Genomic DNA, 26,919 nt, shown 5'->3' on the forward strand with positions numbered 1-26,919 from the left:
CGAACATGCACGAAATGAGCCCGATAAGGTATACTTTGGCCAAATGGTGTTCAATAGACCAAGTCTAGCCCAAGCCAACCATCTCAAGCCCATATACTTAACTGCCCATCTGGAGGAAGTACTCTTTAAGAGGGTTTTAATAGATGGTGGATCAGCAGTCAATGTGCTCCCAATCAAACAGATGAAGAAACTATGTAGAAGTGAAGAAGATCTTATTCCCACTGATCTAACAGTCTCTAGCTTCTCGGGAGCTATCACCAAAACCTATGGGATATTGCCTTTGGAAGTTGACTTGGGGTCTAAGCAAATCATGATGGCATTCTTTATGGTGGATAACAGCTCTACTTATGGAGCCTTGCTTGGCAGAGATTGGATTCATCAAAGTCTGTCTGTGCCATCCACTTTACATCAACAAGTTGTTGTCTACCACGAGTCCAGAGGTGAAGAACCAGGATTTTGAGAGATTGTGGAGGCCGAGTCACGATCATTTCTCCTCACAGCTAATGTTACAAAGGCAAACTTCTACAACCCCCAGTATTGGAATCTTGCAGTGTTTAGGAGCTGATGAGAACGATCGCCTGACTAAGGTGATGGCCCAAAAGCTTCTAGAATAAGGATTATCTCTCACTAAGGAGGAATGAGACAAACCTCACATTGTCCTAGCCCACCAACACCAATGATGTCAGTTTAGACACGAAAATTTTATAACGAATGAAATAAGACACGTGTACAAAGTAGATTTGTATTGATGAATTTGCAGGGTTACAATCTCTGTTTACAATTTTCCTCTGATTCAGTCTTTAAATTTGATATAAATGCGTAGGTTGTTGATCCATGGGTTGCGATGACTTGATCTCGGATGAACGATTGAACGATTACTTTAAGTTTTGAGCTTAAAACAATGTGTGGATAGTCTTCACCTCAAAGCTACGGCAAAGGTAGTGTTGATGTAGGGTTTCGTTGATTCAAGGGTCTTACCAACTTAATCTTGAATCAAACATCGTTACAAGTTTTAAGCTTACAAAAAAGTCTTGAAGGAATTGGCACAAGTGCTTGTTGATTCTTCAAGGGAATGCTTCGGCTTTAGTTGAAAGAAAGCTTCGACTTTGGTTGTATGTTATTTGAAAAGAGCTTTGGCAGTGTATTAGTCTTTAAAGATTTGGTAGAGGTTATCATTTTGTGAGAATTTCAGCCCTTCGATATAAAAATTGTCAACCTTTATGCATGTCTGAGGATTTTGTATTTATAGACTTCTCAAAGCTTACCTTTGGATGGATTTGGCTTTGATTTGTGTTTTGATTGGTCCATTGGAGAATTTAGGCATGTTTTGTGTCTTAATTTCAACCATTTTCCCTTGCTTGGCTGAAATCTATAGGGTTTTCTTGCTTATTTTGCGACCAATCTTCAATTCTTGCTTGTTTTGTGAAGATGCTTTAGCTTTCTTTCCAATTTTGGGAGCAATTTAGGCCCCTTGCCGATTTGAAGGAGATTTCTTCCCCATTGCCGCATTTTAAGAATGCTTTTGAGTTTCCTTTGCTTGATTTGTGCCACATGTCATTGATAACTTGTTCATTTGTGACGAGTCATATGCCACGTGGAGCTTTGTGATGCATCATTTGTATGCAACGAAATTTACATGTCTACAGTCAAAACAAAGGAGGAATGACTAAGTAATTACAGTCAGGTCCTTAATCAAGAGACTGTTGGTGTATGGGAGAGAGAGGAAAAAGTGAGAGAGAGCTAAGTCAAGGAGGAGGCAAGGTGGGAAACATGGCTGAGTGTATATATGACTTAGACTGGCCATATTATGTGCCCGAAAGTCCAAAATCAGTTGAATTTTAGTGTACAGAGCTTGATAAGCCAGCACTAGAAGTACAAGACCTTTTGGAAACCATTAATTTGGGAATTGAGGAGGATCCAAGGCCAATACAACTCAGTGGCTTGTTGGAAGCTAGTGATCGGGCAAAGATAGTAGATCTTCTGCATGAGTTCAAAGATTGCTTTGCATGGCATTACACAAAAATGCCTAGATTGGACTACAATTTAGTAGAGCACAGAATGCCTATCAAGGAAGGGTACAAACCTGTGAAGCAAGCTCTAAGGAGAATGTCGAAAGAGATAGAAGAAAATGTCAAAGAAGAGATCAAAAGGTTGGTGAATGTAGGATTTATTAGGCTTGCCAAGTATGTCAAGTGGTTGGCCAATATTGTCCCTATATTAAAAGCTGTAACTAATGATATTCGATGTTGTGTCGACTATAGAAACATTAATGAAGCCATGCCTAAATATGAATACCCCATGCCTATGGCTGACCTATTTATAGATACATTTGCAAAGCACAAAGTTTTATCTTTTATGGATGGGAATGTTGGTTATAATAAAAAAAAAATTGTTGAAAAAGATATTCATAAGATAGCCTCTAGGTGCCCAGGACATGTAGGAGCATACGAATATGTAGTCATGCCATTCGGGCTAAAAATTCCTAGTGCAACCTATCAGAGAGCAATGAATGCCATTTTTCATGATTTAATTGGCCATAACATGGAGGTGTACATTGATGATATAGTAGTGAAGTCAAAAACTGAGGAGTAACACTTGGAAAACCTTAGACAAGCCTTAGTGAGAATGAGGACCCACAAATTAAAAATGAATCCCAAGAAATGTGCTTTTGGGGTAAGATTGGGCAACTTTTTGGGATTCCTTGTTCATAAAAAAGGATTGGAAGTAGACAAAAACATGGCTCGGGCTATAATGGAGTCACATTCCCCCACCAACAAAGTACAATTGCAAAGGCTATTGGGAAAGATCCACTTCTTAAGGAGATTCATTGCTAACTTGGTGGGCTAGATTCAGCCGTTGACTCCTCTGTTAGGATTGAAAAATCAAGAAGAGTTTGAGTGGGGCCTATAACACCAGGAGGCTTTTGACAAAGTGAAGGCTTACTTAGCCTCTCTACCAGTGCTCATGCCCCCTCAGAGAGGGAAACCTTTAAAGCTCTATATCTCTACCTCTGAAAAGTCAATAGGAAGCTTGCTGGCTTAGAACAATGAAGGGGGGAAAGAGCAAGCAATATATTACCTAAGTAGAATCCTTATTGAGATAGAAATAAGATATACCCTAATTAAGAAGCTATGTTTGACTCTATACTTCACTGCCTGCAAGTTAAGGCATTACATGTTGCTTTGCCACATCCATATCATTGTGATCAAGTATATGTTGTCAACACCAATACTAACTGTGAGAATTGGAAAGTGGATTCTAGCATTTTTAGAGTTCAGTCTTCAATATGTGCCTCAAAGAACAATAAAAAGGCAAGCAATTGTAGACTTCTTGACCGAGCACTAAGAATTACAAGATGAACTTATCAATATCCCAAGAACTTTGGAAATAGCTAGTCTTTAGATCCCACCAAGGTCACTCGGGCAAGGAATAATGGATTCAACAACAGGTGAAGTGAATAACCAGCCTATGGATCATCATTGGAAGTTGTATTTTGATGGATCTAGCACTCAATATGTTGCTGAGGCTAGGAGTGTCATCATTGATCCCAAAGGAGTCCAGCATTGCTACTCATTCCTTTTAGATTACCAAGATACAACTAATGATCAGGCAGAATACAAGGTATTGATCATTAGCTTGGAAATCCTGATAGAGTTGGGGGCAATTGAAGTTTAGGTGTTTGGTGATTAACCAGTTAAATAGAGATTACAAGTGCAGGCACATCACAATGGTAGGTTATTATTTAGTAGCCACTCAATTATTGAGTTATTGGGGTGCTGAAGTGTTAGTCAATCATATTTCTAGAGAAGTAAATTTAATTGCTAATGAGATGGCACAGTTGGCTTCTGGAGCACAAATCCAAGAAATAAGGTTCAAGGTGGATGTGGAGGTACAAAAAAGAAATCTCCCTTCTATCTTTGAAAGAGGGTTCAGCTTAGAGGTTGATAGGAGTATATTTATAGGACTTAGTTAGCTTGTTTTCTTGCATTTTCATAATTAGTTTGTGTTTATTATAGTGTTTTAAGCTATTTTCGTGTGTTTGTAGGTTTAAGTGACAAAGTTGGCAAGAAAGTGCAATTTGGAGCATTTTGAAGCAGTTTTGGGCATCAAATGGATAGCTTATGAGTGGAGCAAGATGGATGGACGAATTTGAAGACCAAAGATGTCTAGGAATGTGCTAAAGAGTTGAAGAAATAAATTCAAGACAAAGAAGATACGGAATCAACTCAAAAGAAGGAAACATTATCCAAAACCTTATCCAACCTTATCTTATCTAGTCTTATCTTATCTTATCCCATATTATCCAACCTTATCTTATCTTATCTAGTCTTATCTTATCTCCAGCTGCAAAGGAGTCCTTATCATATTCGAAATTCTTCCCATCTGAATTTAGGAGTCATAATCCATCTAAACACATTAATTCTTTCCCCCCCTAGGAATTTGCTATGCAAATCCTTCTCCTCTATAACCTTTGTGCCGTACCCTAGGCCTACAAATACATATTTATCACCACAATTTGTGCACCACACATACAAGAGCCAAAACATCAAAAAAATATATACTTGTGTGCAGATTTGCAAGGAAGGAAGGAGATGAAACCCTTGGAGTCGTCCTGCCATTCAAGTTTGGATTGCTGGAACGTTTCTAGGTGTATTCTATTCTTAGTTTTAGTTCAATGTTGTTTTTATTTGGTTTTATGTTTTCAAAGACATGAGGAACTAATTTATTTTTAGTTAGAGGTGAATTTGAAGCCATGATTATATGCTTTATATGAATTGATTACATCCAGTTATTGTTTCTTGAGTCTTGAATGTGATTTGCTTATCTGAATTATTAAAACTTGTTTATGTATGTTGATTGAGGATGCATACTTAGTTTGCATGCATGAACTTGATGCTAGAGTATAAAGGAGTTTCACCTAATCGTTATGAACTTATATTCACAAGTAGTGGAAGTCACTAGTCATGATTATGTTAAGTAAATCCTTGGCAGGAGTATCATGCTTTTCATAGTTACGAATGCCTCGTCAATGCTTATGGTTTTCAAAGAACTTAATGACCTTTGATATGTTTTCTATCATGCTTTTCATAGTTAGGAGACTTGAGAAGGATAATTTGGTTGTGATGCGTATCCCGTCCAATTCAATGAAATAAGGAAAATCTGATGTTTAATTTGTGCTATCACGGTTAACTTAGGGTGTTGTCATTCATGGTTTAAAGGAATAATAACTGGAAATTGGTTTGTTTGCATATGTCATGTGTGGAGAAGGACCCTCTAACTAGCCTTTCACCCTTTTCAATTCATCAAATTCGTTTTCTTAAAGTGTTTTATGCAAAGTTTCTGTTTTAAGTTTTAAATTTGTCAAGAACAATCCCCCATTCATTAAGTCTTGTTAGTTAAGTCATAATCTGTTTTCGTTTAGTCTTTTGAGTCAAGTTAAGTTTTATTTTGGTCCAAATCACTTGTTAGGTCTAGAATTGAGTCTTTTTTATTGTTTGTTGCTGTTTTGAGTGTTTTGAGTCTGTTTTGAGTTTATAGAGTTTAGTTTAGTGTTTTTGAGTCTTATTTGTGTTGATTAGCATCCCTAATTAATCCCTGATCTAGAACGATCCCTACTTACATCTTTACTACAATTGTCAACAATAGGGTTTAATTTGTGTGTCGAGTTAATTTTCACATCAGAGGTGAGGACCAAGGAACCTGAGATAAAAGAGTGGATAACAGCCATCATTTAGTACTTGGAAGACCTTTCTTTCCCCATAAGTAAGAAAATTAGGCAGCAAGCAACTAAGTTTGTCATGTGGGACAAAACTTTGCTAAGAAAGACTCGAGATGGACTTTTGTGGAAATGCTTAAGCCTAAAGAATTAATGAGAATAATGGCTGAAGTACATGAAGGCATTTGTGGAACACATCAAGCCGAAACCAAAATGAGGTGAAGGTATGGATACTTCTGGCCCGACATGGAAAAAGATTATAGAGACTATACTACAATTTGTGAAGAATGCCAAAGACATGGACCTTTTCAACAGATACCCTCAATGCCCTTAAATCTAGTAGTGAAGCCTTAGCCTTTCAGAGGGTGGGCAATGTACTTCATCGGGCAAATTTACCCAGCTTCTAGCAAGGGGCATACCTTCATAATAGTGGTAACAAACTACTTCACCAAATGGGTGGAAGCTTCAGCTGTGAAGACTATCACTTCAACTGTTGTGAATAAATTCATAGAAACTAAGATCTTGCATAGATATGGGGTGCCCGAGACAATTGCCACAAACTAAGGCCTATCTTTTATCTCCAAAGAAATAAAAGAATTTGCAAACAAATTCAAGATAAAGATGATCTAGTCTAGCCCTTACTACCCCTAATCAAATGGCCAAGCAAAGCTAACAATAAGATCTTGTTGAATATTATTAAGAGAACGGTAGTAAATAGTCCAAAAAGATGGCATGAAAAGTTGGGAAACATTTTATAGGCTTATAGAACCTCAAAGAAGGCAGGAACTAGAACCACCCCTTATGCCTTAACCTTCAGGCAAGATGTTATGCTCTCTATGGAAATCAATGTAAGGTCTGTCAGGCTTTAAAACCAGTTTAGTCTACATGGTGAAGAATACATTCAAGCTATGTGTCAAGGAATTGAAGATTTGGATGTAGCCCGAATTAAAGTCTTGAATAAAATCCAAGAAGGAAAAATGGCTGATGCCCGAGCATACAACAAGAGAGTAAGGTTGAAAACCTTCAAAGAGGGAGAGTTAGTGTGGAAGGCTGTTCTACCCTTGGAGGGGCTCAGGTTAGAGGTTTTGGGAAGTAATGTCCCACTTGGGAGGGTCATTTCATTATCAACCAAGTGTTAGATAGATAAGGTTATTTCTTGGCAGATTTGGAAGGAAACCTGCAAAGATATCCGATTAATACTAAGTTTTTAAAGAAATATCTTCCAACTCTGTGGGATGTTAGAGACTGTTATATTGATGGAGTTTGAACATAGGGCGAAGTATTGAAGTCTATTTATTTTGAAGCAATTAAGTGAATAAATCAAGTTGGAAATTGAAAAATGGAGATCTTTTATTCACAATGGAAGAAGTTACAAAGACCCTAGCTTAACAACTTTACATCTTTTGCCAAGGTAGCTATTATAGAGTGATATGTTTGTATAATTGTAAAAATCATGCCAGGTTCTTCTAAGTACATGTTGTTGTTGGCTAGTTGGGTTTCAGAGTCTTCTACTTCTTGGTTAACCTTCTTTACTTCTTCAATTTTTTGATAAAGTTGGCTAGAAAGGGTCATTTGATTGGCCTTCAAAGTAGATAGTTGCTCTTCCAACTTTTGAATCTCGACTGCAACCACCATGATGCGATTCTCCATGGTCAAGCCCTCATCTACCAATTTCTACAAAGAAGTTGATGTCCAAGTTTGCTTCTTCTTATAACACTTCACTTGATTTAACTGCCTCTCTGCCCAAAGATGTTGATCCCTTGAGCTCTGAAGTTCTCAAAAAATGAGAGAAATGACTCAAACTGGACCTTGGACATTTGCTGCACTTGGTACAGCTTAGTAAGTGCTTTCTCTGCATCTTGGAGAACCTTGAGGCTAAAAGAGGCAGTGAAGTCCCTTTGCATCTACTCCTTAAAGACTTAGCGTGAATTTTGGAGAAGTTAGAGCTCAGAAAGGCACCTTGGAGACCTCAGCTTGGTCTTTATATGCCCAAACTCTCTAACAAGTTCGAGAATTGAGGCCATGGCTAGAATGGAGGCAAGGGAAAGAGATATCACTCCAGCACCCCGAGAGGCAGCAGCGGTAGAGGCAGCTTCAGTTAGGAGGAAGGGGGAAGACCAGAGGTAAATGTGGCAGCAGCTGCAGTCTTCTTCGGCCGAGGGATAGGGATTCTTATAACTTTAGAAGCCTTGAGAGGCCTAGGAAATACCATTTTGCGTGCCACAGGCCGAAGAGACTTGCCCGAGCCTTCGCCGGAAGCCTGTTTCAAGCCAAGGGAAAATCGAGTTAAGGAATTAGAGTCATACTTAAGTTAATAAGAACAGAAGATAGATGACTTTTGTACCTAAGTTGGTCCTTGAGTAGTGAAATGGGGCACCTCTGTTGTCGCACTTGCCTTGGTAGAGGCAGGTAGACTGGCCCGAGAATTAGCCTAAGGAGACGCAAGCTAATCACTTTTGAGACCATAGGGATCTCAGGGATTATTGGCTCCCCAAAAGTTGTTGATGGTTGCTTAGTGGCCTCGTGTACTAGAGATGACTGACAAAAAAAGAATACAAAGTAAGCTAAGGAAAATTCAGAAGAAAGCCTAGAAGAACTTAAGGAGAAGAATGCTTACTAAAGTACTATCATCGTCAACGTAGTGCAGCATCTCCCCAATCCTTAAGTTGAACTGGGAAGTGGGAGTCACCATTATGGGAGTAAGAAGAGTAGAAGAGGTAAAAGTGGAGCTTTGCTCGACGGAAGGTGCAAGTGCCTCAACCTTTGCCTATAAAAGAATAAGGATGTTTGTTAAAATTCAAAATTTGGAAAGTCACAACTTAACCAAGAATGAGGAAGAAGTACACCTTTGAAAGCTCGACTCGACGAGGGGAATGATGCACCGCTTGGGCTGGAGAAGAGGAAGGCTCAGGTTTGATGGTCCTTTCGCCTATGGTATCCTATTTCAAGCAAACAAGCAAAGGATAAGCATCAGGGTTAAAGAAGGAAAAACTTAAAAAGTAACCTAATACTTCAGGAATGAAATTTATACCTTCAACTCCTCAAGGATTGTGTCGAGGACTGCCTTATCCTTAGGCTAAACTTCTCCGCCTGACTGCCCCTCTTTGGGAATGGGGGCAGGTTTCTTGGTTGGTGGAGGCCCTGAGTTCAAGCAAGAAAGGGGTGTTATTCAAGCTTCAAGAATATCAAAACTGAAAAAGAAAAGTATAAGGTTGAGTCACTTACTGACAACTTTCTGCTTCTTTCTACCTGCTTCATCTGGGTGGGCAGACGAGGACTTGGAGGCCTTAGAAGTCTGGGACCTGGTCTACTTCCTGGTAGAAGTTGCCATCGGGCCAAGCATAGCAAGTCGAGGCTGAGGCTGCTCCTCGGGCTCGGACTCCCAAGACTCTACCATAGTTGCCTTTGCCCGTTGACTTACCTGAGTCTCCACTTCTAGTGCAGCCTCAGCCTCTGAATTCCCAAAAAGATCGGAGATGTCCCCAATATCTTCAACAGCTTGGCTGGACCCTGCCTTTTGCCTTGCAGCCTATGCGGCGGCCTCTTGAAGGACAAGTACGTCTAGAGCTTCTTCTGGCTTGACATCCACTTCTTCAATGTTGCCTTGGGCTGCAATACCAAAACAAGATTAACTAAGAAACAGACTATGAAAGCATCACAAAAGAAAAGACAAAGACAATGAAATATACCTATAAAAAGAAGCTAGTTTTTCTACCTGATCGCCTCTTTCCAGTTCTCAATCTCATCCTTTTTCGGGTAGGATTTGAAGAAAAGTTTCCCGAAGAGACGATCATAGGCCCCCCTGATGTCCCTTTCATAATTCTTCAACCACTTGGCCTTCCACCAAGTGGTAAAAGAAGAAGTGCATTCAAAATTTAGAGCCACGGGCTTGTGGACGATGCGGCTCATCACTTCTAGGCTACGCCGAGTTGCCCAAAATATCACGTCGGCGGCAGAGCGAAGGCAGAAGGAAGTTTTACAGTGCATGGAGTCAAAGAATGGCACTAAGATGACCTATCTAAAGCTTAGCTGCCTGCTACAGAAATTTGGGTGGTTAACTTCAAGCCCGGGCTCATAGCCTGTGCGGTCGCCAGGTCCCGCTACTGGATGCGACTTATAAATTTCTTCTTGCAAAGATAATTAGCATCTTCCCTGAAGACATCTTGGAAGATCTGGTAGACCATAGATATCTTCTCATCAAGGAGGCATCCCACTCCAAGTCTTCTCGGGTTTGACAGGCTCTGAAGAAGTATAGGGAAGCTAGAGTGGAATGATTAGTGGGAGACGCTTTTGCCAAGATGCAAGCTAGAGCCACTCCTTCAGGGAACTTCAGGTTGGGGGCCCGAAACTCAGGGAAGTACCACTGGAGCCATAATTAGACCATCCAGGTTGGCCCGTTGAGGTTGGTCTCGAAGGGTTCACCTCTGGTCATCTCATGTAAACGGTGGTAGAGGTGTGAAAGAAGGAATGGCCTCGTGGCTACATCGTTAAAGGAGTGTAAGGCCTTCACCAACGGGATCTACTCCAGCTTCACTCGTTTGGATTTGTTTGGGAACACATGCTTGTTCAACCAATATAGGAGGAAATACATGTGTTCTTGAGCCCTATCTATAGTGAGAGAGGGCATGTTGAAGGTCATATTGGCGAATGGGATAAAGCCCGTGAAGGACGTCTAATAGCTTTTAAAGGTGGAAGAAATGTACACTAGGTATGCAATGGACTCAGAGGTGCCCGAGCTTTCAATAGTCGGGCAAGAGGGCGAGGACCAGTCATGGGTGATGTCCACACACCTGCCTAAGGGCCTTAGCCCAAAGACTTGAGCCATGTTGAAGACTGTGGGAGACATGGGACCCATTCTAAAATCGAATGTGTTAGTTCCATTGTTCCAGAAAAGGAGAGCTGTGATTAGAAGCTCGAGCTTGGCAATCACTGTGACCTTGGAGAGCATGCTTGTAGATCCCATTAACCATCCACTTTTGCTTCCAAAATGGGCTCAAGCTAGTCCACCCATTGCAACCAGGCCTCATCCTTCATTAATGGGAAGCCATTTCGATTATTGGACCACTTGGAGGCCGAGATGCCAGCCTCTGCGAAGTAAGGATTGGGAGTGAACCAATGGGTAGAAGGCATGTTGGTTTCTACTGTAATTAGGACTCGAGCAGTCCAGGCCGATCCTAGAGAATGAACACCACCTTCCTTGAAGAATATTGAGGAGTTCAGGCCAACTTGAGGGTGATGAAGGTCGTTGAGTCAACGGTTCATGGTGACAATGCCCTCACCAGACTCACATGCAAGGCGAGTTTTAGGTGCCATGGTTAGTTTCTAGGTAGGAATTAAGGAAAGGCAAGAGAGGAATTGGGAAGGTAAGAGAATTTTGGAAAATCTGGGAAGTTTAGAAGCTCAGAAAATAGGATTGCTAGGAGTGTTGTTCAAGAAATTTAAATGGAGGTTATTTAATAGGTAGTTAGTTAACGTTGGAAATCATGGGTTAGTGTAAAGGTTTATTCGAAAACGGCTGTTTAAATGGTACAAGTCCTAAGTTAAAGCATGCGGCTAGTGTTTAATCATTATTAATGTCTCAATTAGCAGACTTAACAATGATTAAAGGGGGCACTGTTTGAGTTATTATTTAACATTAGGCTTTGCATTAAGGAGGCCTAAGGATGCCAAAACAAATGGAGATTTGCCTGAAGCCCATCAATGAGGCCTGAAGCAAACTGAAGCCTTTTCAACCAAGTCATAGGTCATGTGCCTATGATTGAAGTGACAACTAACATAAACGAACTCATTATCAACCAAAAAGCACTTTCTAATGGCATGAAGGTGTAAATACAAGATAACTCACTACCCTTGAGAGCCCTCAGCTAAGAACAAAGCCAAAGCAGTCGAGCCAAATTGTCTATAAAAGGAGAAAGAGACATCGGAGACAAGGACACTCAACTAACCAATCAAAAGACATACAAACTCTGCTCTCAAGCCAGTTCATACCCAGAAAATTTGAAACTTGTCTAGATTCAATCCTTTTAGCTATATATCTTTTAAAAAGCTATCTTTTGTCTAGTGTAAAAGCTCTGCTACCTTTCCTTAGTATTGTAGTATCGATACCCTCGTGTAGAACCTAGTTATCTACCATCATTTTTAAGCACACAACCTCTGTAAACTCAAAGACGAATGGCTGCAAGAAGTTCAACCTTGCCCAACAAGGTGAAATCTTGTTCGAGTCTCTTTGTTTGTACTTTCATTTAGTAGATATGTCGCTTAATGTACTTTTCAGCATGTATTCAAGTTATTTCCAATTGTTTTCCATCTAAGAGTCTCATTTGCATTCGAATATGGTTAAATTAATAAACATGTTTTCATTAAGAACAAACTGTGTTCGAGGAAATGGTTAAAAGGGCCCTAAACTCCCTCTGTTTTGAACATACAAGATTATGAACCAAAAGTCCTTTTTCACAAAGCAAGAAAAAGAACTTAATGCAGACTTAACCCATCTATGACCATTTTTTATAACAAGAAGTTTAAGTAACTTGGGGCACAAGTAATCAACTTAAATCACATCTATTCAACATCTGTTATACTGAGATAACAGTGGCACGCCAAAATCCTTGTTAGTTTTGATTGTGAGCCTCAAGGCCTATACCTAAGGCCCCACAAAGGCACCTTTCAAGCTAACTACAAACTATCATTGCAGCACACCAAGCAGCAAGAGCCAGCTCGACAACCAACCAAAGTGCTACAACCTTGGGGAGCTGTGCAAGGGGAATCTTGCCCGAATAGAAATACTACGAGATCGTAGTACCAAGTGAGATGAATTGTATGTTTTTAAAACATAAAAAATGTTGCAGCCATCGTCGACAAACATGATGCCAATAAACTCCAACTGTATATGTATTTTCATATTATCATATACGACGTTGTCCCCCAAGTATTGTTTGATCTGTAGTATTTGTATCATGTGCGTACAGATATATGCTTGTGCCACAGCCAGCCTTATATATACAAGTGATCGTTCATTTCTTCGACCAAACAGACAAGAATTCGAAATAGCTTAACATGGCAGGAGTTGCTTATCTTCTCATGGTTGCGCTTCTCGTTCTTCCTAGCGTGGTTTTCGCGACACAGTATGTTGTCGGAGATGACCAAGGCTGGAATTCTGGAGTTGATTACTACGCTTGGGTTGAAGGAAAAACATTCCATGTTGGAGATTCATTAGGTGATCACTTAGCACTCTCACATTGCTTCCTCTATATTTTCATGAAAATCTCATTTTTTTCCTCTTGAACTTGCAACTGCATGACTTCGCCCCCCGTGCTTTTATTTTGTTCCTTAAGTTACTCTATTCTGTTAAACTGGTCAGAAAAATCATTAATTTCATTGTTGTGGAACAAAGAATAGAAAATGCGAAGTATCGAGTAGTACGTTAGTTTCCTAACCAATGCATTTATTCATTGAAAGTTGGTTTTTGTTTTGTAGTTTTCAATTACATTGCAGGTGAGCACAATGTGATTGTGGTTGGTGCTAATGGGTACGATCAATGTCTTGCATCTCCAAACAGCGGTGCCTATTACAGTGGTAACGACGTACTAACATTTGTCGCTGCCGGGGACTTCTACTTCATCTGTGAATATCACTGCGATTATAGCGACCAGAAGGTTAAGGTCACCGTGAACTAGATTGATTTCACTCATGCCTGCCTTCATCTTCTTCAGCTGCTTCAGCTTAATAAAGAGATCACATGTAGTTTATCATTCTTCAATAAAACATATATTATGGAAGAGACATTATTCCTCTTTTTGTGACTGCCTTTATCATAGTTTTCCGTTGCAAAAGAATATGTAGTTGGAGATGGAGAATATAAATTTCTATGTTAGTGATACATTACGTGATCATTACTTATAAGGTATAACTTATCTGTTCATCTTCAAAATTTTGTTGATTCTTTTTTTATCTTTCAATTTTGTTTTTTAATAGTTATAACACACACTGATGATTTTGACAATGAGAAAAGATTTTCACACATTTTTTTCTATCGTCATAGGGATTCCAATTTAACTGTTAAAGTCAATAATTGTGGATAACCGTTCAAACAAAACAAATTTGGGTGTGAAAATTCTAGTATATTTTGGATAATGTGGAAAAACGTTGAATATTATTTTGTTCTGATTTTGGATATAATTATAAAAGTTCCCGTATCCATCCCCAAATTTGACCGAGTAATATATATAATGCATAATATATTATATACATATATGTGTATTTATTATTCACTAAACCCATTGTGTGAGTTGCATTTTGTGAGAAGTAAAGTTTTGAATCAAAATCAATGAAAATTCAATGGTGCTTATGGGAGATATAAAAAAATTAGCCAACATCATCAATGTTTTAAATTCAATGTTTAATTTTTTATCTCAACAAGATCCATTCATTTTATCATTTTATACATCAAATATTTAATACCGAAATTAATATCTACTAAGTTATAATGCGTCAACTAAAGAAATATATTTTTTGTATTGACGAAGATGGATATAACTATTAATCGACGGGAATCTGTTACCCGGTGGGTATGGTTCTAAATAATTTATGATGGTTAATTTGAGGTATGAATATGGTTAATTAATGTGGTTATGTGGATGAATATAGGATTTCGGTCCCCAAACAGAATCGTTGCCACTTAATTGTTAAATTTCATCTCTTGATTCTTCCGTTGAATTATTCAGTCTAAATGCCAAAAATAGAGAAGAGCGTGTAGTAGAAAAAAATGAAGTGTGAAAGTCATTTCCGTTGAGTCCTTGACCTTTTGTGCCAGTTACACGCTGCATTGACACAAAATTTTTCTTCCAAGCTCTTTTTGGTAACCTTGTTGTTTTTAGTTTTGAGTTTTCATTTTTCGTTATAGATAGAGAGAAAATATGTGAGAGTATAAGAAGGGTATAAGAAGAAAGTGGAGATAAAACAAAACTCATCGAACAAAAATAACTCAAAATTGCTATTAGTTTTCATTTGGGAAGTAATTCCGCTCTTTTTTTTTTGGCATTCTACACTTGCTTACCTGCTTAATTATGCCTACTGTTTATTTTTTTTATTTGTTCAATCCAATGGTTAATAAAATGGGCGTTTTGTAATAATCGCCTCTTTCGATTCCAAGACAGCCACTTTCGAGCCGTTTTCCGGCCAAACCACGGCGAGTTAGCGGTCGAAAAAGGTACCATTCTCTTAGTCTCGTCGAGAAGTATGATTTTTGTTTTTGAATCACTGATTTCGTTGAGTATTGAAGAAGTTATGAACGTTTAAAGTTTACCCAGTTTCCGGTGAGTTTTCAAGTTTTCACTCGAACCAGTCAACTTTGATGCTATTTTTCGGAAATCGCCGGCAACCATTGGGCTTATAAATAGGTATAATCTTATTCTACTCTTTTCTATCTTCATTTTGATATATTATGGGTCGAATTTGGTTAAGAAACGATTGAGTTACGAAGTTTTAAAAATTGCCCAAACTTCCGGCCAAGAGCTCCGGGACACTTAACGGAGTTTTTAACAGAAGAACCAAAATGATGGATGGTGGACAATCTCAGGGACCACTTTTATCGATTTGGAATCTGAGGGACAAAAGTGATGAGTTATACAAATCTCAGGAACCATTTTGGCGATTTACCCAGGATTTTTTGAGGATGATGATAATGCAAAAGAGGTATGTGGATGTTTTGGATGATGTATGGAAAGTAGACGTTAGGGGGGCTATAGAACATGCTTTACCAGAAAAAAAAAGGTGGAAGAATAATGATCACTAGTAGGATTAAAGATGTTGCTGATTTTTACAAAGGTCTTGTTTTGTTCATGTTCATTGCTTGCAACTTCTGCCTCCAAACAAGGCATGGATCGGTTGTGGACTATTCGATTAGTTGCATAAGATTGATTTGGTTGTGGATCGCTGAAGGGTTGTAAAATCAAAGAAGGGCAACACATTAATGGAAGAGGTTGGAGAAGAATACTTGGCTGACCTAATCCATAGAAACCTGGTTCAAGTGTCGAAAGTTTACATTGATGGAAAAGCTAGAAGCTGTCGTGTTCATGATCTTTTGCATGAAGTCCTCCAAAGAAAGAGTGCCGGTTCAAGCTTCTATCAAGTGTTATCAGAAGATGAGTCAACTTTTGAACCTGTAACTCGATGTCTCTCGATAGACAGCAGTCCCTCTGAAGCCTTGAGAAGCATTACACAGTCTCATATCCGTTTCGTATTTACTTTCAACCAAGCAGAATGGCCCAAGTCTTTTCTCAACACATGGAGTGGAAACTTAAAACTTGTGAAAGTGTTGGATTTCACAGATGCTCCACTCAGTCATCTTCCGAAATACGTGGTGCATTTGTATCTCTTGAAGTACTTAAGCCTAAGGAATACGAAAGTGAAGTTGCTTCCGGAGTCCATTGGCAATCTGCAAAACTTAGAAAACCTGGATCTAAAACAGTCTCTGGTGTACGAAATACCAGCCGAGATTAAAAGGCTCGTTAAGTTGAGACATCTTTTTGGGATACTGCTATGACTACAACATAGAGTTTAGCCTTAAATCCGAACAAGGAGTGAAGATAGATGATGTTATTGGATGCGTTAAAGCTTTGCAGAAAGTTAAGGCAAATCATGGAGGGATCAACCTAATCAAAGCGCTTGGCAAGCTAAGGCAGCTGAGTAAGGCCTAAAAACTTGAAAAGTGAAGATGGAAGGGCCCTATGTGCTTCGATTGAAAAGACGAGCCACCTCGAATCTCTAGAATTAAGTACAATAAGTGAAGATGAAGTCCTGGATCTGCAATCCATTTCAAGTCCACCAGAATTTATTCAAATTCTCTACCTGAAAGGTGTCTACAGAAGTTGCCAAGTTGAATTCCAAAGCTTCAACACCTAGTCAAGCCAAATATTTTCTGGTCAAGGTTGAGAGACTCCCCACTAAAAGCCCTTCAAAACCTACCTAATGTGTTAGAGCTTGGACTCTCGTACAAGGCATATGGCGGCGTGGAGCTGCATTTCGAGTGAGGCTTTACGAAACTGGAGGTGCTACAACTCAGGGACTTGGAGGGGCTAAATTTATTGGTTATAGACAATGGGGCTATGCCTCTTCTCAGAGAGCTACAAATAGGACCTTCCCCACAACCCAAGGAGATGCCCTCTAGCATCCACCATCTCCCAAATCTAACAACTCTTCGCTTTGTTAATTGAAATTTTATAGTACAGTTTACTGCTTAAAGAGCATCTCATGTGGGGTAGGGAGGCTTGCCAAAATTTGGTTATAATGACATAAAATTAGTTACAGTTTACTGCTTTAATAAATGATTTTCACACCCACACTATTTTTCTCCCCCAACACACCCATGTTTATTTTTGCCAATTGAATTGAATGAATCAAAGAAATAAAAATGAACTTAAGTGCAGTGAACGAGAGAAATAATGGTGTGTGAAAATCATTTCCTTAATAATGATAGTGCAACAATACTCAAAGTCTATTTACGAGTATGTCTTGGGGAAATTTATATTAAATATGAGTTAAAAGTTAAAAATTTAGCTAGTGAGTTGGACATGCCTGAAGGAGGTGGAATGTATATATTTGAGCAAAATGAATTTAAGGTTTCCCATTTCCTCGGAACGGTTGTGATTCCTTAGTCCAAGATTGGACGTGGACATCTGATACTTACCAAGCTAAAAACATGAGTTGTATGTTTTAAAAAACATGAAAATGTTGCAGGCGACGTCGACAAACACGATGTCAATAAACTCCAACTGTATATGTATTTTCATATTATCATGTTGTTACCCAAGTATTATTTAATTTATAGTATATGTATCATGTGTGTATAGACATACGCTTGTGCCAAGTAGCCACATCCAGCCCTATATATACAAGTGATCGTTCAGTTCTTCGACCGGACAGACACGAATTCGAAGTAGCATAACATGGCACGAGTCACTTATCTTCTCGTGATCGCGCTTCTCGTTCTTCCTAGCGTGGTGTTCGCGACACGGTATGTCGTCGGAGATGACGAAGGCTGGAATTCAGGAGTTGATTACTATGCTTGGGTTGAGGGAAAAACATTCTATGTTGGAGATTCATTAGGTGATCACTTAGCACTTTCACATTGCTTCTCTATACTTTGATTAAAATCTCACTTTTTCCTCTGAACTTGTAATGCATGACTTTGCCCCCCATGCTTTTATTTTGTTTCTTAAGTTTCCATTAAATTGGTCAGAAAAATCGTTAACTTCATTGTTGTAGAACAACGAAAAGAAAATGCCAAGTATCGAAAAATACATTAGTTTCCTAACCGTTGCATTTATTCGTTGAATGTTGATTTTTTGTTTTCCAGCTTTCAATTACAATGCAGGTGCCCACAATGTGGTTGTAGTTGATACTAACGGGTATGATCAATGTCTTGCGTCTCCAAACAACGGTGCCTATAACAGCGGCCACGACGTACTGACGTTTAACGTTGCCGGGGACTACTATTTCATATGTGAATGGCACTGCAATCACACCGACCAGAAGCTTAAGGTCACCGTAAACTAGATTGATTCACTCAAATATGCCGGCATCTTCTTCACCAGCTTTAGCTTATTAACGGAGACCACTTGTACTTTGTTTTTCTCTTCCTTTTTTTCTTTTCAATAAACTTAAAGATGTTGGTAAATTGATGTATAACATGACCACCCAATGACCTGACCAAAAGAACAGAAGGATTACCGACGAGCGAGAAAAACTTCCTTATCACTGGTTGTATAGATGATGCAATTCATAAACTAAAACTGCGGGATTCATAATGGATTTGAATCCAAACGTATAGATCAAAATGTGTGGCAAGGGCATGTATACAGCTTTACTCAAATAATTATTGGTAATATAGCAATGGTGTGACCAAACCACTACTAAACCTATGAAACATACCCACCATGCTTATATTTCAGGTGGTGCTATCTACATATTTTTTTTTATCTCTCACACATCCCTCTTAATTTTTGTCATTTGATCTTTTTCAATTCATTTGATCCAATAGCTGAAAATTGAGAAGGATGTGTAAAAAAGATAAAAAGATGTGGGCGGATAGCACTGCTCTATAATTAAGATGATATCATGATTAAAGCTGACAATATAGGCAAGTGATTTCTTCCAAGGAACAAACATATATTATGGCAAGAGAGATCGTTCCTCTTTTTGTGACTGCGTTTATCATTGTTTTCCATGGCACTATATTGGGTGATATATTAGGTGATCATTACTTATAACTTATGTGTTGGTTTTCAAATTTTTGTAGATTGTTTTTCTTTCAATTTTTTTTAATAGTATACTACTGGTTTTATTTTGATGATTTTGACAGTGGGAAAAGATTTTCACACACGTTTTTTTTACCTTGTGCACATAATTGTTCACTTTTATCTCTTGATTCTCTATTGAATTATTCACTCCAAATGCCAAAAATAAAGAAAAATATTTCATGAAGAAATGAAGTGTGGAAATCGTTTTTTGTTCTAGATGGAGAGAAAATAAGCGAGAGTATAAGGAGAGACGAAGAAGGGTATAAAAAGAAAGTGAAGATAAAAGAAAACTCATGGAACAATTAACTCAAAATTGCTATTAGTTTTCATTTGGGAAGTAATTTTCGCACTTCTTTGGACATTCTACACTTATTTGCTGAATTATGCTTATTGATTATTATTTTTTATTTGTTTAATCTAATGGTTAATAAAAAGGGAGTGCTAGAGGTGACAAGGAGAGTGAAAAATTCACTCATCTTTTCATTTTGAAAAGAGCTATTCAAACACCCATTTTTACTTTTAATTTTTTGCCGTTGAATTTTTTTAATTCATTTAATCCGATAGCCAAAAATTGAGAAGGGTATATGAAAAATAAAAATGGATGTGTAGATATCCTTCCCCCCACTCCTCTCATCAGCCTTCATTCTCCCTTGATATATTTCTCCACAGCTGATTTTACACTTATTTTAGCTTTTTACACCACACTTTAATTTAGCCATCAACTTAAATAAATCAAACGGAAACAACAAATATGATTAAATATGAGTATTTAAGAGGCTAAAAAAGACATGTGATTATCATTTCTCGTTACCCCTCTATATCTAACAAAACGTAGTAATTAAACTAAAAATTAAAAACAAATACGTTACAAAACGAATTTTAAATTTTTTGTTTTCACATGTATGAATCTTTACTAAGTGAGTATCTGTGCTTTTTCTTTGCTGATTAGTTCATTACTTTGACTTAGTTGTGGGAGCATTTATAATTACTCCTTCATTTTGTTGTGTTCAATTACCACAATGTTATAGTAGTGATCTAGAAAAATGGCCCGCCCACTGCTGCCTATTCTGATTTCATAATGCATTTTCAATTAGATTAATCTAAAAAATGTACATAGGTTCAACAACAACAACAACAAAGCCTTTTCCCACTAAGTGGGGTCGGCTATATGAATCCTAGAACGCCATTGCGCTCGGTTTTGTGTCATGTCCTCCATTAAATCCAAGTACTCTAAGTCTTTTCTTAGGGTCTCTTCCAAAGTTTTCCTAGGTCTTCCTCTACCCCTTCGACCCTGAACCTCTATCCCGTAGTCACATCTTCGAACTGGAGCGTCAGTAGGCCTGCTTTGCACATGTCAAAACCCATTTTGTGTACGTGTTGATGCTTCACCGCCCAACATTCTGTGCCATACAGCATCGCCGGCCTTATTGTCGTCCTATAAAATTTTCCCTTGAGCTTTAATGGCCTACGACGGTCACACAACACGCCGAATGCACTATTCCACTTCATCCATCCAGCTTGTATTCTATGGTTGAGATCTCCATCTAATTCTCCGTTCTTTTGCAAGATAGATCCTAGGTAGCGAAAACGGTCGCTCTTTGGTATTTCTTGATCTCCAATCCTCACCCCTAACTCATTTTGGCCTCCATTTGCACTGAACTTGCACTCCATATATTCTGTCTTTGATCGGCTTAGGCAAAGACCTTTAGATTCCAACACTTCTCTCCAAAGGTTAAGCTTCGCATTTACCCCTCCTGAGTTTCATCTATCAACACTATATCGTTTGCGAAAAGCATACACCAAGGAATATCATCTTGAATATGTTCTGTTAACTCATCCATTACCAGCGCAAAAAGATAAGGACTTAAGGATTGTTGATGCACAAAATCAGTGAGGACTTTGGTACAACAGAAAGTATTACGTTTGTGATCTTCGCTAGATTGCTCCGATCATTAGTGTGGATAAGTATGTAAATGGATAGAGACAGGAAAGCAAACACAAGATATACGTGGTTCACCCAGATTGGCTACGTCCACGGAGTAGAGGAGTTCTCATTAATTGTGAAGGGTTTACACAAGTACTTAGGTTCAAGCTCTCCTTTAGTGAGTACAAGTGAATGATTTAGTACAAATGACATTAGGAAATATTGTGGGAGAATGATCTCGTAATCACAAAACTTCTAAGTACCGAAGTGTGGTATCGTCTTCACTTGCCTTATCTGTCTCATTGGTAGATGTGGCATCTTCTCTGGAAGTACTCTTCCTCCATCCAGGGGTGGTATCTTTAACTGGTGGAGATGCACAAGGTAATGTATCAATTTCACTTGAAGCTTACTTGTAGTTTCAAGCTTGGTCAAGCGCGATACAAACCCTATAGTAGGAGTCGCCCAAGTCGCCGAGCTAGGGGATCTGCTAAAAGAGGTGACAGACAAGGTAAGCAATTAGAGCTCCAAGCAATCAGTCCCAGATCAAAAGTTTGATTTTGAGTTCCGGCTGATTGTTCTCATTCTCCCTATCTTGCAGGCAGCATGAAGGATAAAGAGAAGAAAAAGGAGGATGGATGATATGAGATACTTTTGCTTTTGAAGAAGTAACTTTCCACAGGCTTATTCTTGAACTGGGCTGGAGGGTTTTCTGATTTCCTCCAGAGTATAAGGCCGACTGAAGAATTTGAGGGTCAAAACAAGTCCATCAAATCTAGAGTACGTTCGACCCTGCTGATATGGGAAACTTTTACTGTTAACAAAGTAGTGGATGTATCGGCACGTGTTTTGTTACGCTTGTCTCCACATGCTTCCTTGTATCCTTCTCACTTTCCCTATCTGTTCCTCAAGCAGATGTGGTATCTTCTTTGGAAGCATAAGATGTTGAAGATGAGTACTCGAGAGCAATGCCAGGTAAGTAATCAGGTAAAGGGTTCCAGGCAGTCAGTTCCTGACTGGAAGCTTGATTCCAAGTGCGGACTGATTGCTCTCTTTCTCCTTGTCTTGCAGGTAAAAACAAAGCCAAAGGAAAATACAGGGAAAAAGCATGATATGGGATACTCTTACTTTTAACCCCGATGATATGAGATATTCTTGCTCTGGTGTAGCTTGTTTGTAGATGTATTATCGGGGGGGGGGGGGAAGAAAGCTGAGTATTTCGAAAGGCTTCGTTGGGAGTGCCCTCTCAGATATGAAGAAGGGTTGAGCATTTTTGCAGGTCTGTCTGTTTGTTGAGGATGGAGGTCGACATATATAAGAGTTTCCCTAACAACAAGTAGTAATGTTATTCCTTTACCCTACTTGGTCATAGCACAATAGTGGGAGCTGCCAGCTTCACGTGTGTCACAGTACTTTGAAAAAGTGGTCTGTGGTATCTGGAAAGCTGATGTTGCGTGTGAAGATTACAGACAAGCTTTATCCAATGAGATCTGGCTCTCGAAGTTGAGAAAGCGGTGTCTCTTCGGTTTTTGAACAAGCAATGATGTCGGGGATCTGGCTCTCGAGATTCGAAGAACGGTGCCTTTTCGATTTTTGAGAAAGCAATCCTGCTGAGAGTCTGGCTCTCGAGATTCGGAGAGCGGTGTCTCTTCGATTTTTGAGAAAGTAATCATGTTGGGAGTCTGGCTCTCGAGATTCGAAGGGCGGTGCCTTTTCGATTTTGGAGCAAGCAATCTTGTTGGGAGTGTTTTCTCGAATGTGAGTAAAGATTGGGCATGTTTGCTAGTCTACCTTGCCACGGAGCACAGAGGTTGACACACAGGGACTTTCCAATTATCCAGCAGTGGTGCTGTTCCTTTACCCTTGTGGATAATAATATGGTAGCTAGACCTTTAAAATCTGTGTGTTTAAACTTTGTTAGTGCTGTTTCTTTGCTATTCTTTTACCCTTCTTGGTCATAACGATGTAGTGGGAGCTGCAAGCTTCACGTGTCTAAACTTTGTCAGAGATATTTGGCAAAGTTATTTGTGGTACCCATGAGCTGATGGTGCGTGTGGAAAGTGGATGATTGAACAGTAAGATTTACGTGCTTTCTACTTCACCAGAAATCTTCAACAGAATGCCCGTAATTTCAGCAAAGCTGAGTGTGCATGTGACAGGTGCTGACAAGGATGAAAAAGCAAGTGCCTCTTCGATTTCTGAGATCGGCCCTCGTGGTCTCTAAGCAGCCCAGCTTCTGAGAAAGCAAGCGCCTCTTCGATTTCTGAGATAGGCATTCGTGGTCTTTGAGCAGCCCCGCTTTTGAGAAAGTAAATGCCTCTTCGATTTCTGAGATCGGCCCTCGTGGTCTCTGAGCAGCCCAGCTTTTGAGAAAGCAAATGCCTCTTCGATTTCTGGGCAGGCGCCTCTTCGATTTCTGAAGCTCCGTCGAGTGCAGATTTTTATAGAGGCTGACATTAAGTTCCAAAGCACACTTGGATCTCCACCAGTAGAAACTCCCTTCTTGCACTTCTAAGATCTTGATTTGTCCGACCTCTTCTCTCTTCAACACCTTTGAAAATGTCTGGCCCCTCCAACCGTCGTTTTGAATTGAACCTTGTTGAAGAGGCAGCCACGCCTTCTCTAGACAACATATGGCGCCCATTCTTCTTATCCCTTACTGGTCCTCTTACCGTTGGGGATTCCGTGATGAAGAATGATATGACCGCTGCGGTGCTGGCCAGGAACCTTCTCACTCCCAAAGATAACAGACTACTTTCCAAACGGTCTGATGAGTTGGCGGTTAAGGATTTTCTGGCTCTGAGTGTTCAATGTGCAAGTTTTGTGTCTAATATGGCCTAACGCCTATTTGCTTGAACCCACCAAGTTGAGTCATTGGCGGCTGAAGTGATGAGTCTCAAATAGGAAATTAGAGGGCTCAAGCATGAGAATAAACAGTTGCACCAACTCGCACATGACTATGCTACAAACATGAAGATGAAGCTTAACCAGATGAAGGAATCTGATGGTCAGGTTTTACTTGATCATCAGCGGTTTGTGGGTTTGTTCCAAAGGCATTTATTGCATTCGTCTTCTAGGGTTGTACCGCGTAATGAAGCTCCAAATGATCAACCTCTGATGCCTCATCCTTCTAAGGTTCTGTCCAGTACTGAGGCTCTGAATGATCCCCCTCCGGTGCCTTCTCTTTCTGGGGCTCTACCGACTGCTGAGACTTCTCCTAAGCAACCTTTGTGAAAGCTCCATCTTGTTTGTTTATTTTGACTCATGTATATGTACATATTTGTAACTTATCGGTGATATCAATAAATAAGCTTTGCTTCATTCCAACGTATTGTGTTAAATATATCAAAACCTTCTTCACTAAGTTCTTTGATTTTTTCTTTTGTTGAAGCTTGTATGTTGAAGCTTTGTGGGTGGAGCATGTAGGTTGAGGTAGTGTTCCCTTAATTTCCCGAGTGAGGAAGACTTCTCGGTTGGAGACTTGAAAAATCCAAGTCACTGAGTAGGGTCGGCTATATGAATCTTATAACGCCATTATGCTCGATCCTGTGTCATGTCCTCCGTTAGATCCAAGTACTCTAAGTATTTTCTTAGAATCTCTTCCAAAGTTTTCCTAGGTCTTCCTCTACCCCTTCGGCCCTGAATCTCTATCCCATAGTCGCATCTTCTAACCGGAGCGTCAGTAGGCCTTCTTTGCACATGTCCAAACCACCGTAACCGATTTTCTCTCAGCTTTCCTACAATTTCGGCTACTTCTACTTTACCTCGGATATCCTCATTTCTAATCTTATCATTTCTCGTGTGCCCACACATCCAACGAAGCATCCTCATCTCCGCTACACCCATTTTATGTACGTGTTGATGCTTCACCGCCTAACATTTTGTGCCATACAGCATCGCCGGCCTTATTGTCGTCCTATAAAATTTTCCTTTGAGCTTCAGTGGCATACGGCGATCACACAACACGCCAGATGTGCTCTTCCACTTCATCCATCCAGCTTGTATTCTATGGTTGAGATCTCCATCTAATTCTCCGTTCTTTTGCAAGATAGATCCTAAGTAGCGAAAACGATCGCTCTTTGGTATTTCCTGATCTCCGATCCTCACCCCTAACTCATTTTGGCCTCCATTTGCACTGAACTTGCACTCCATATATTCTATCTTTGATCGGCTTAGGCGAAGACCTTTAGATTCCAACACTTCTCTCCAAAGGTTAAGCTTCGCATTTACCCCTTCCTGAGTTTCATCTATCAATACTATATCGTCTGCGAAAAGCATACACCAAGGAATATCATCTTGAATATGTTCTGTTAACTCATCTATTACCAATGCAAAAAGGCAAGGACTTAAGGATGAGCCTTGATGTAATCCTACAGTTATGGGGAAGCTTTCGGTTTGTCCTTCATGAGTTCTTACGGCAGTCTTTGCTCCTTCATACATATCCTTTATAGCTTGGATATATGCTACTCGTACTCTTTTCTTCTCTAAAATCCTCCAAAGAATGTCTTTTGAGACCCTATCATACGCTTTTTCCAAATCTATAAAGACCATGTGTAAATCCTTTTTCCCATATCTATATCTTTCCATCAATCTTCGTAAGAGATAAATTACCTTCATGGTTGAGCGCCCTGGCATGAACCCGAATTGGTTGTCCGAAACCCGTGTCTCTTGCCTCAATTTATGCTCAATGACTCTCTCCCAGAGCTTCATTGTATGACTCATTAGCTTAATACCCCTATAGTTCATGCAATTTTGTACGTCGCCCTTATTCTTGTAGATAGGCACCAAAGTGCTCTTTCGCCACTCATTTGGCATCTTCTTCGTTTTCAAAATCCTATTGAAAAGGTCAGTGAGCCATGCTATACTTGTCTCTCCCAAGACTTTCCACACTTCGATCGGTATATCGTCTGGGCCCACTGCTTTTCTATGTTTCCTCTTCTTCAAATCTACAACCACTTCTTCCTTCATGATTCAACGATAAAATGAGTAGTTTCTACACTCTTCTGAGTTACTCAACTACCCTAAAGAAGTACTCCTTTCATGTCCTTTATTGAAAATATTATGAAAATAACCTCTCCATCTGTCTTTGACCGCGTTATCTGTAGCAAGAACCTTTCCATCCTCATCCTTGATGCACCTCACTTGGTTTAGGTCCCTTGTCTTCTTTTCCCTTGCTCTAGCTAGTTTATAGATATCCAACTCTCATTCTTTAGTATCTAGTTGCTTATACATATCGTCATAAGCCGCTAACTTAGCTTCTCTCATAGCTTTCTTCGCCTCTTGCTTCGCTCTTCTATACCTTTCACCATTTTCATTGGTCATATCCTTATATAAGGCTTTACAACATTCCTTCTTAGCCTTCACATTTATTTGTACCTCCTCATTCCACCATCAAGATTCCTTTTGGTGTGGAGCAAAGCCCTTGGACTCTCCTAATACCTCTTTTGCTACTTTTCGGATACAACTAGCCATGGAATCCCACCTTTGGCTAGCTTCCCCCTCTCTATCCCACACACACTGGGTGATTACTTTCTCTTTGAAAATGGCTTGTTTTTCTCCTTTTAGATTCCACCATCTAGTCATTGGGCGCTTCCAAGTCTTGTTCTTTTTTCTCACTCTTTTGATATGTACATCCATCACCAACAAGCGATGTTGATTAGCCAAGCTCTTTCCCGGTATAACTTTGCAATCCTTACAAGTTATACGATCCCCTTTCCTCATTAGAAGAAAATCTATTTGTGTTTTTGACGACCCACTCTTGTAGGTGATCACATGTTCTTCTCTCTTCTTAAAGAAGGTGTTGGCTAAGAAGAGATCATATGCCATTGCAAAATCCAAGATGGCTTCCCCATCCTCGTTTCTCTCCCCAAAACCATGGCCACCATGAAAACCTCCATAGTTGCCTGTCTTCCTGCCCATGTGTCCATTTAAATCTCCTCCTATAAATAACTTCTCCGTCTGGGCAATTCCTTGCACCAAGTCTCCAA

At 39.5% G+C, this 26,919-nt stretch overlaps 4 protein-coding genes and 1 long non-coding RNA gene across 6 annotated transcripts in view; 2 read left to right on the forward strand and 3 right to left on the reverse strand.

The window, feature by feature from the left end:
• Positions 1 to 26,919, reverse strand: part of LOC126598064 (uncharacterized) — a 92,466-nt gene that overhangs the window by 32,619 nt on the left and 32,928 nt on the right. The gene's annotated exons all lie outside the window — the stretch shown is intronic.
• On the reverse strand, positions 7,029 to 9,916 carry LOC126598176 (uncharacterized). 2 transcript variants are annotated; one of them, XR_007614702.1, is made up of 6 exons: positions 9,432 to 9,916; positions 8,942 to 9,325; positions 8,748 to 8,857; positions 8,334 to 8,655; positions 8,061 to 8,147; positions 7,029 to 7,976 (listed from the first exon to the last, which is right to left on the reverse strand). It is a non-coding gene; the product is annotated as an uncharacterized LOC126598176 (long non-coding RNA). The 2 variants fall into 2 exon arrangements; XR_007614696.1 differs by having other exon boundaries at positions 9,406 to 9,916.
• On the forward strand, positions 12,770 to 13,389 carry LOC126598032 (blue copper protein-like). The gene is made up of 2 exons (XM_050264664.1): positions 12,770 to 12,929; positions 13,190 to 13,389. Exons 1-2 carry the CDS (start codon positions 12,770 to 12,772, stop codon positions 13,387 to 13,389), a joined length of 360 nt encoding a protein of 119 aa, XP_050120621.1.
• LOC126598048 (blue copper protein-like) lies at positions 17,659 to 18,299 on the forward strand. The gene is made up of 2 exons (XM_050264665.1): positions 17,659 to 17,818; positions 18,069 to 18,299. Exons 1-2 carry the CDS (start codon positions 17,659 to 17,661, stop codon positions 18,266 to 18,268), a joined length of 360 nt encoding a protein of 119 aa, XP_050120622.1. The 3' UTR covers positions 18,269 to 18,299.
• LOC126597984 (uncharacterized) lies at positions 20,138 to 25,434 on the reverse strand. Its single transcript, XM_050264661.1, has 2 exons — positions 25,117 to 25,434; positions 20,138 to 20,714 (listed from the first exon to the last, which is right to left on the reverse strand). Exons 1-2 carry the CDS (start codon positions 25,370 to 25,372, stop codon positions 20,311 to 20,313), a joined length of 660 nt encoding a protein of 219 aa, XP_050120618.1. The 5' UTR covers positions 25,373 to 25,434; the 3' UTR covers positions 20,138 to 20,310.

The sequence above is a fragment of the Malus sylvestris genome, chromosome 2, assembly GCF_916048215.2.
Source record: "Malus sylvestris chromosome 2, drMalSylv7.2, whole genome shotgun sequence".
Classification (NCBI taxonomy): domain Eukaryota; kingdom Viridiplantae; phylum Streptophyta; class Magnoliopsida; order Rosales; family Rosaceae; genus Malus; species Malus sylvestris.

Coding starts and splice junctions, on each gene's coding strand:
- LOC126598032 (XM_050264664.1), top strand. CDS start 12,770: ATGGCAGGAGTTGCTTATCTTCTCATGGTTGCGCTTCTCGTTCTTCCT. Junction 12,930..13,189: donor CCATGTTGGAGATTCATTAG/GTGATCACTTAG, acceptor TTTGTTTTGTAG/TTTTCAATTACATTGCAGGT.
- LOC126598048 (XM_050264665.1), top strand. CDS start 17,659: ATGGCACGAGTCACTTATCTTCTCGTGATCGCGCTTCTCGTTCTTCCT. Junction 17,819..18,068: donor CTATGTTGGAGATTCATTAG/GTGATCACTTAG, acceptor TTTGTTTTCCAG/CTTTCAATTACAATGCAGGT.
- LOC126597984 (XM_050264661.1), bottom strand. CDS start 25,372: ATGTATGAAGGAGCAAAGACTGCCGTAAGAACTCATGAAGGACAAACC. Junction 20,715..25,116: donor AGAAGTGTTGGAATCTAAAG/GTCTTCGCCTAA, acceptor TGGAATCTAAAG/GTCTTTGCCTAAGCCGATCA.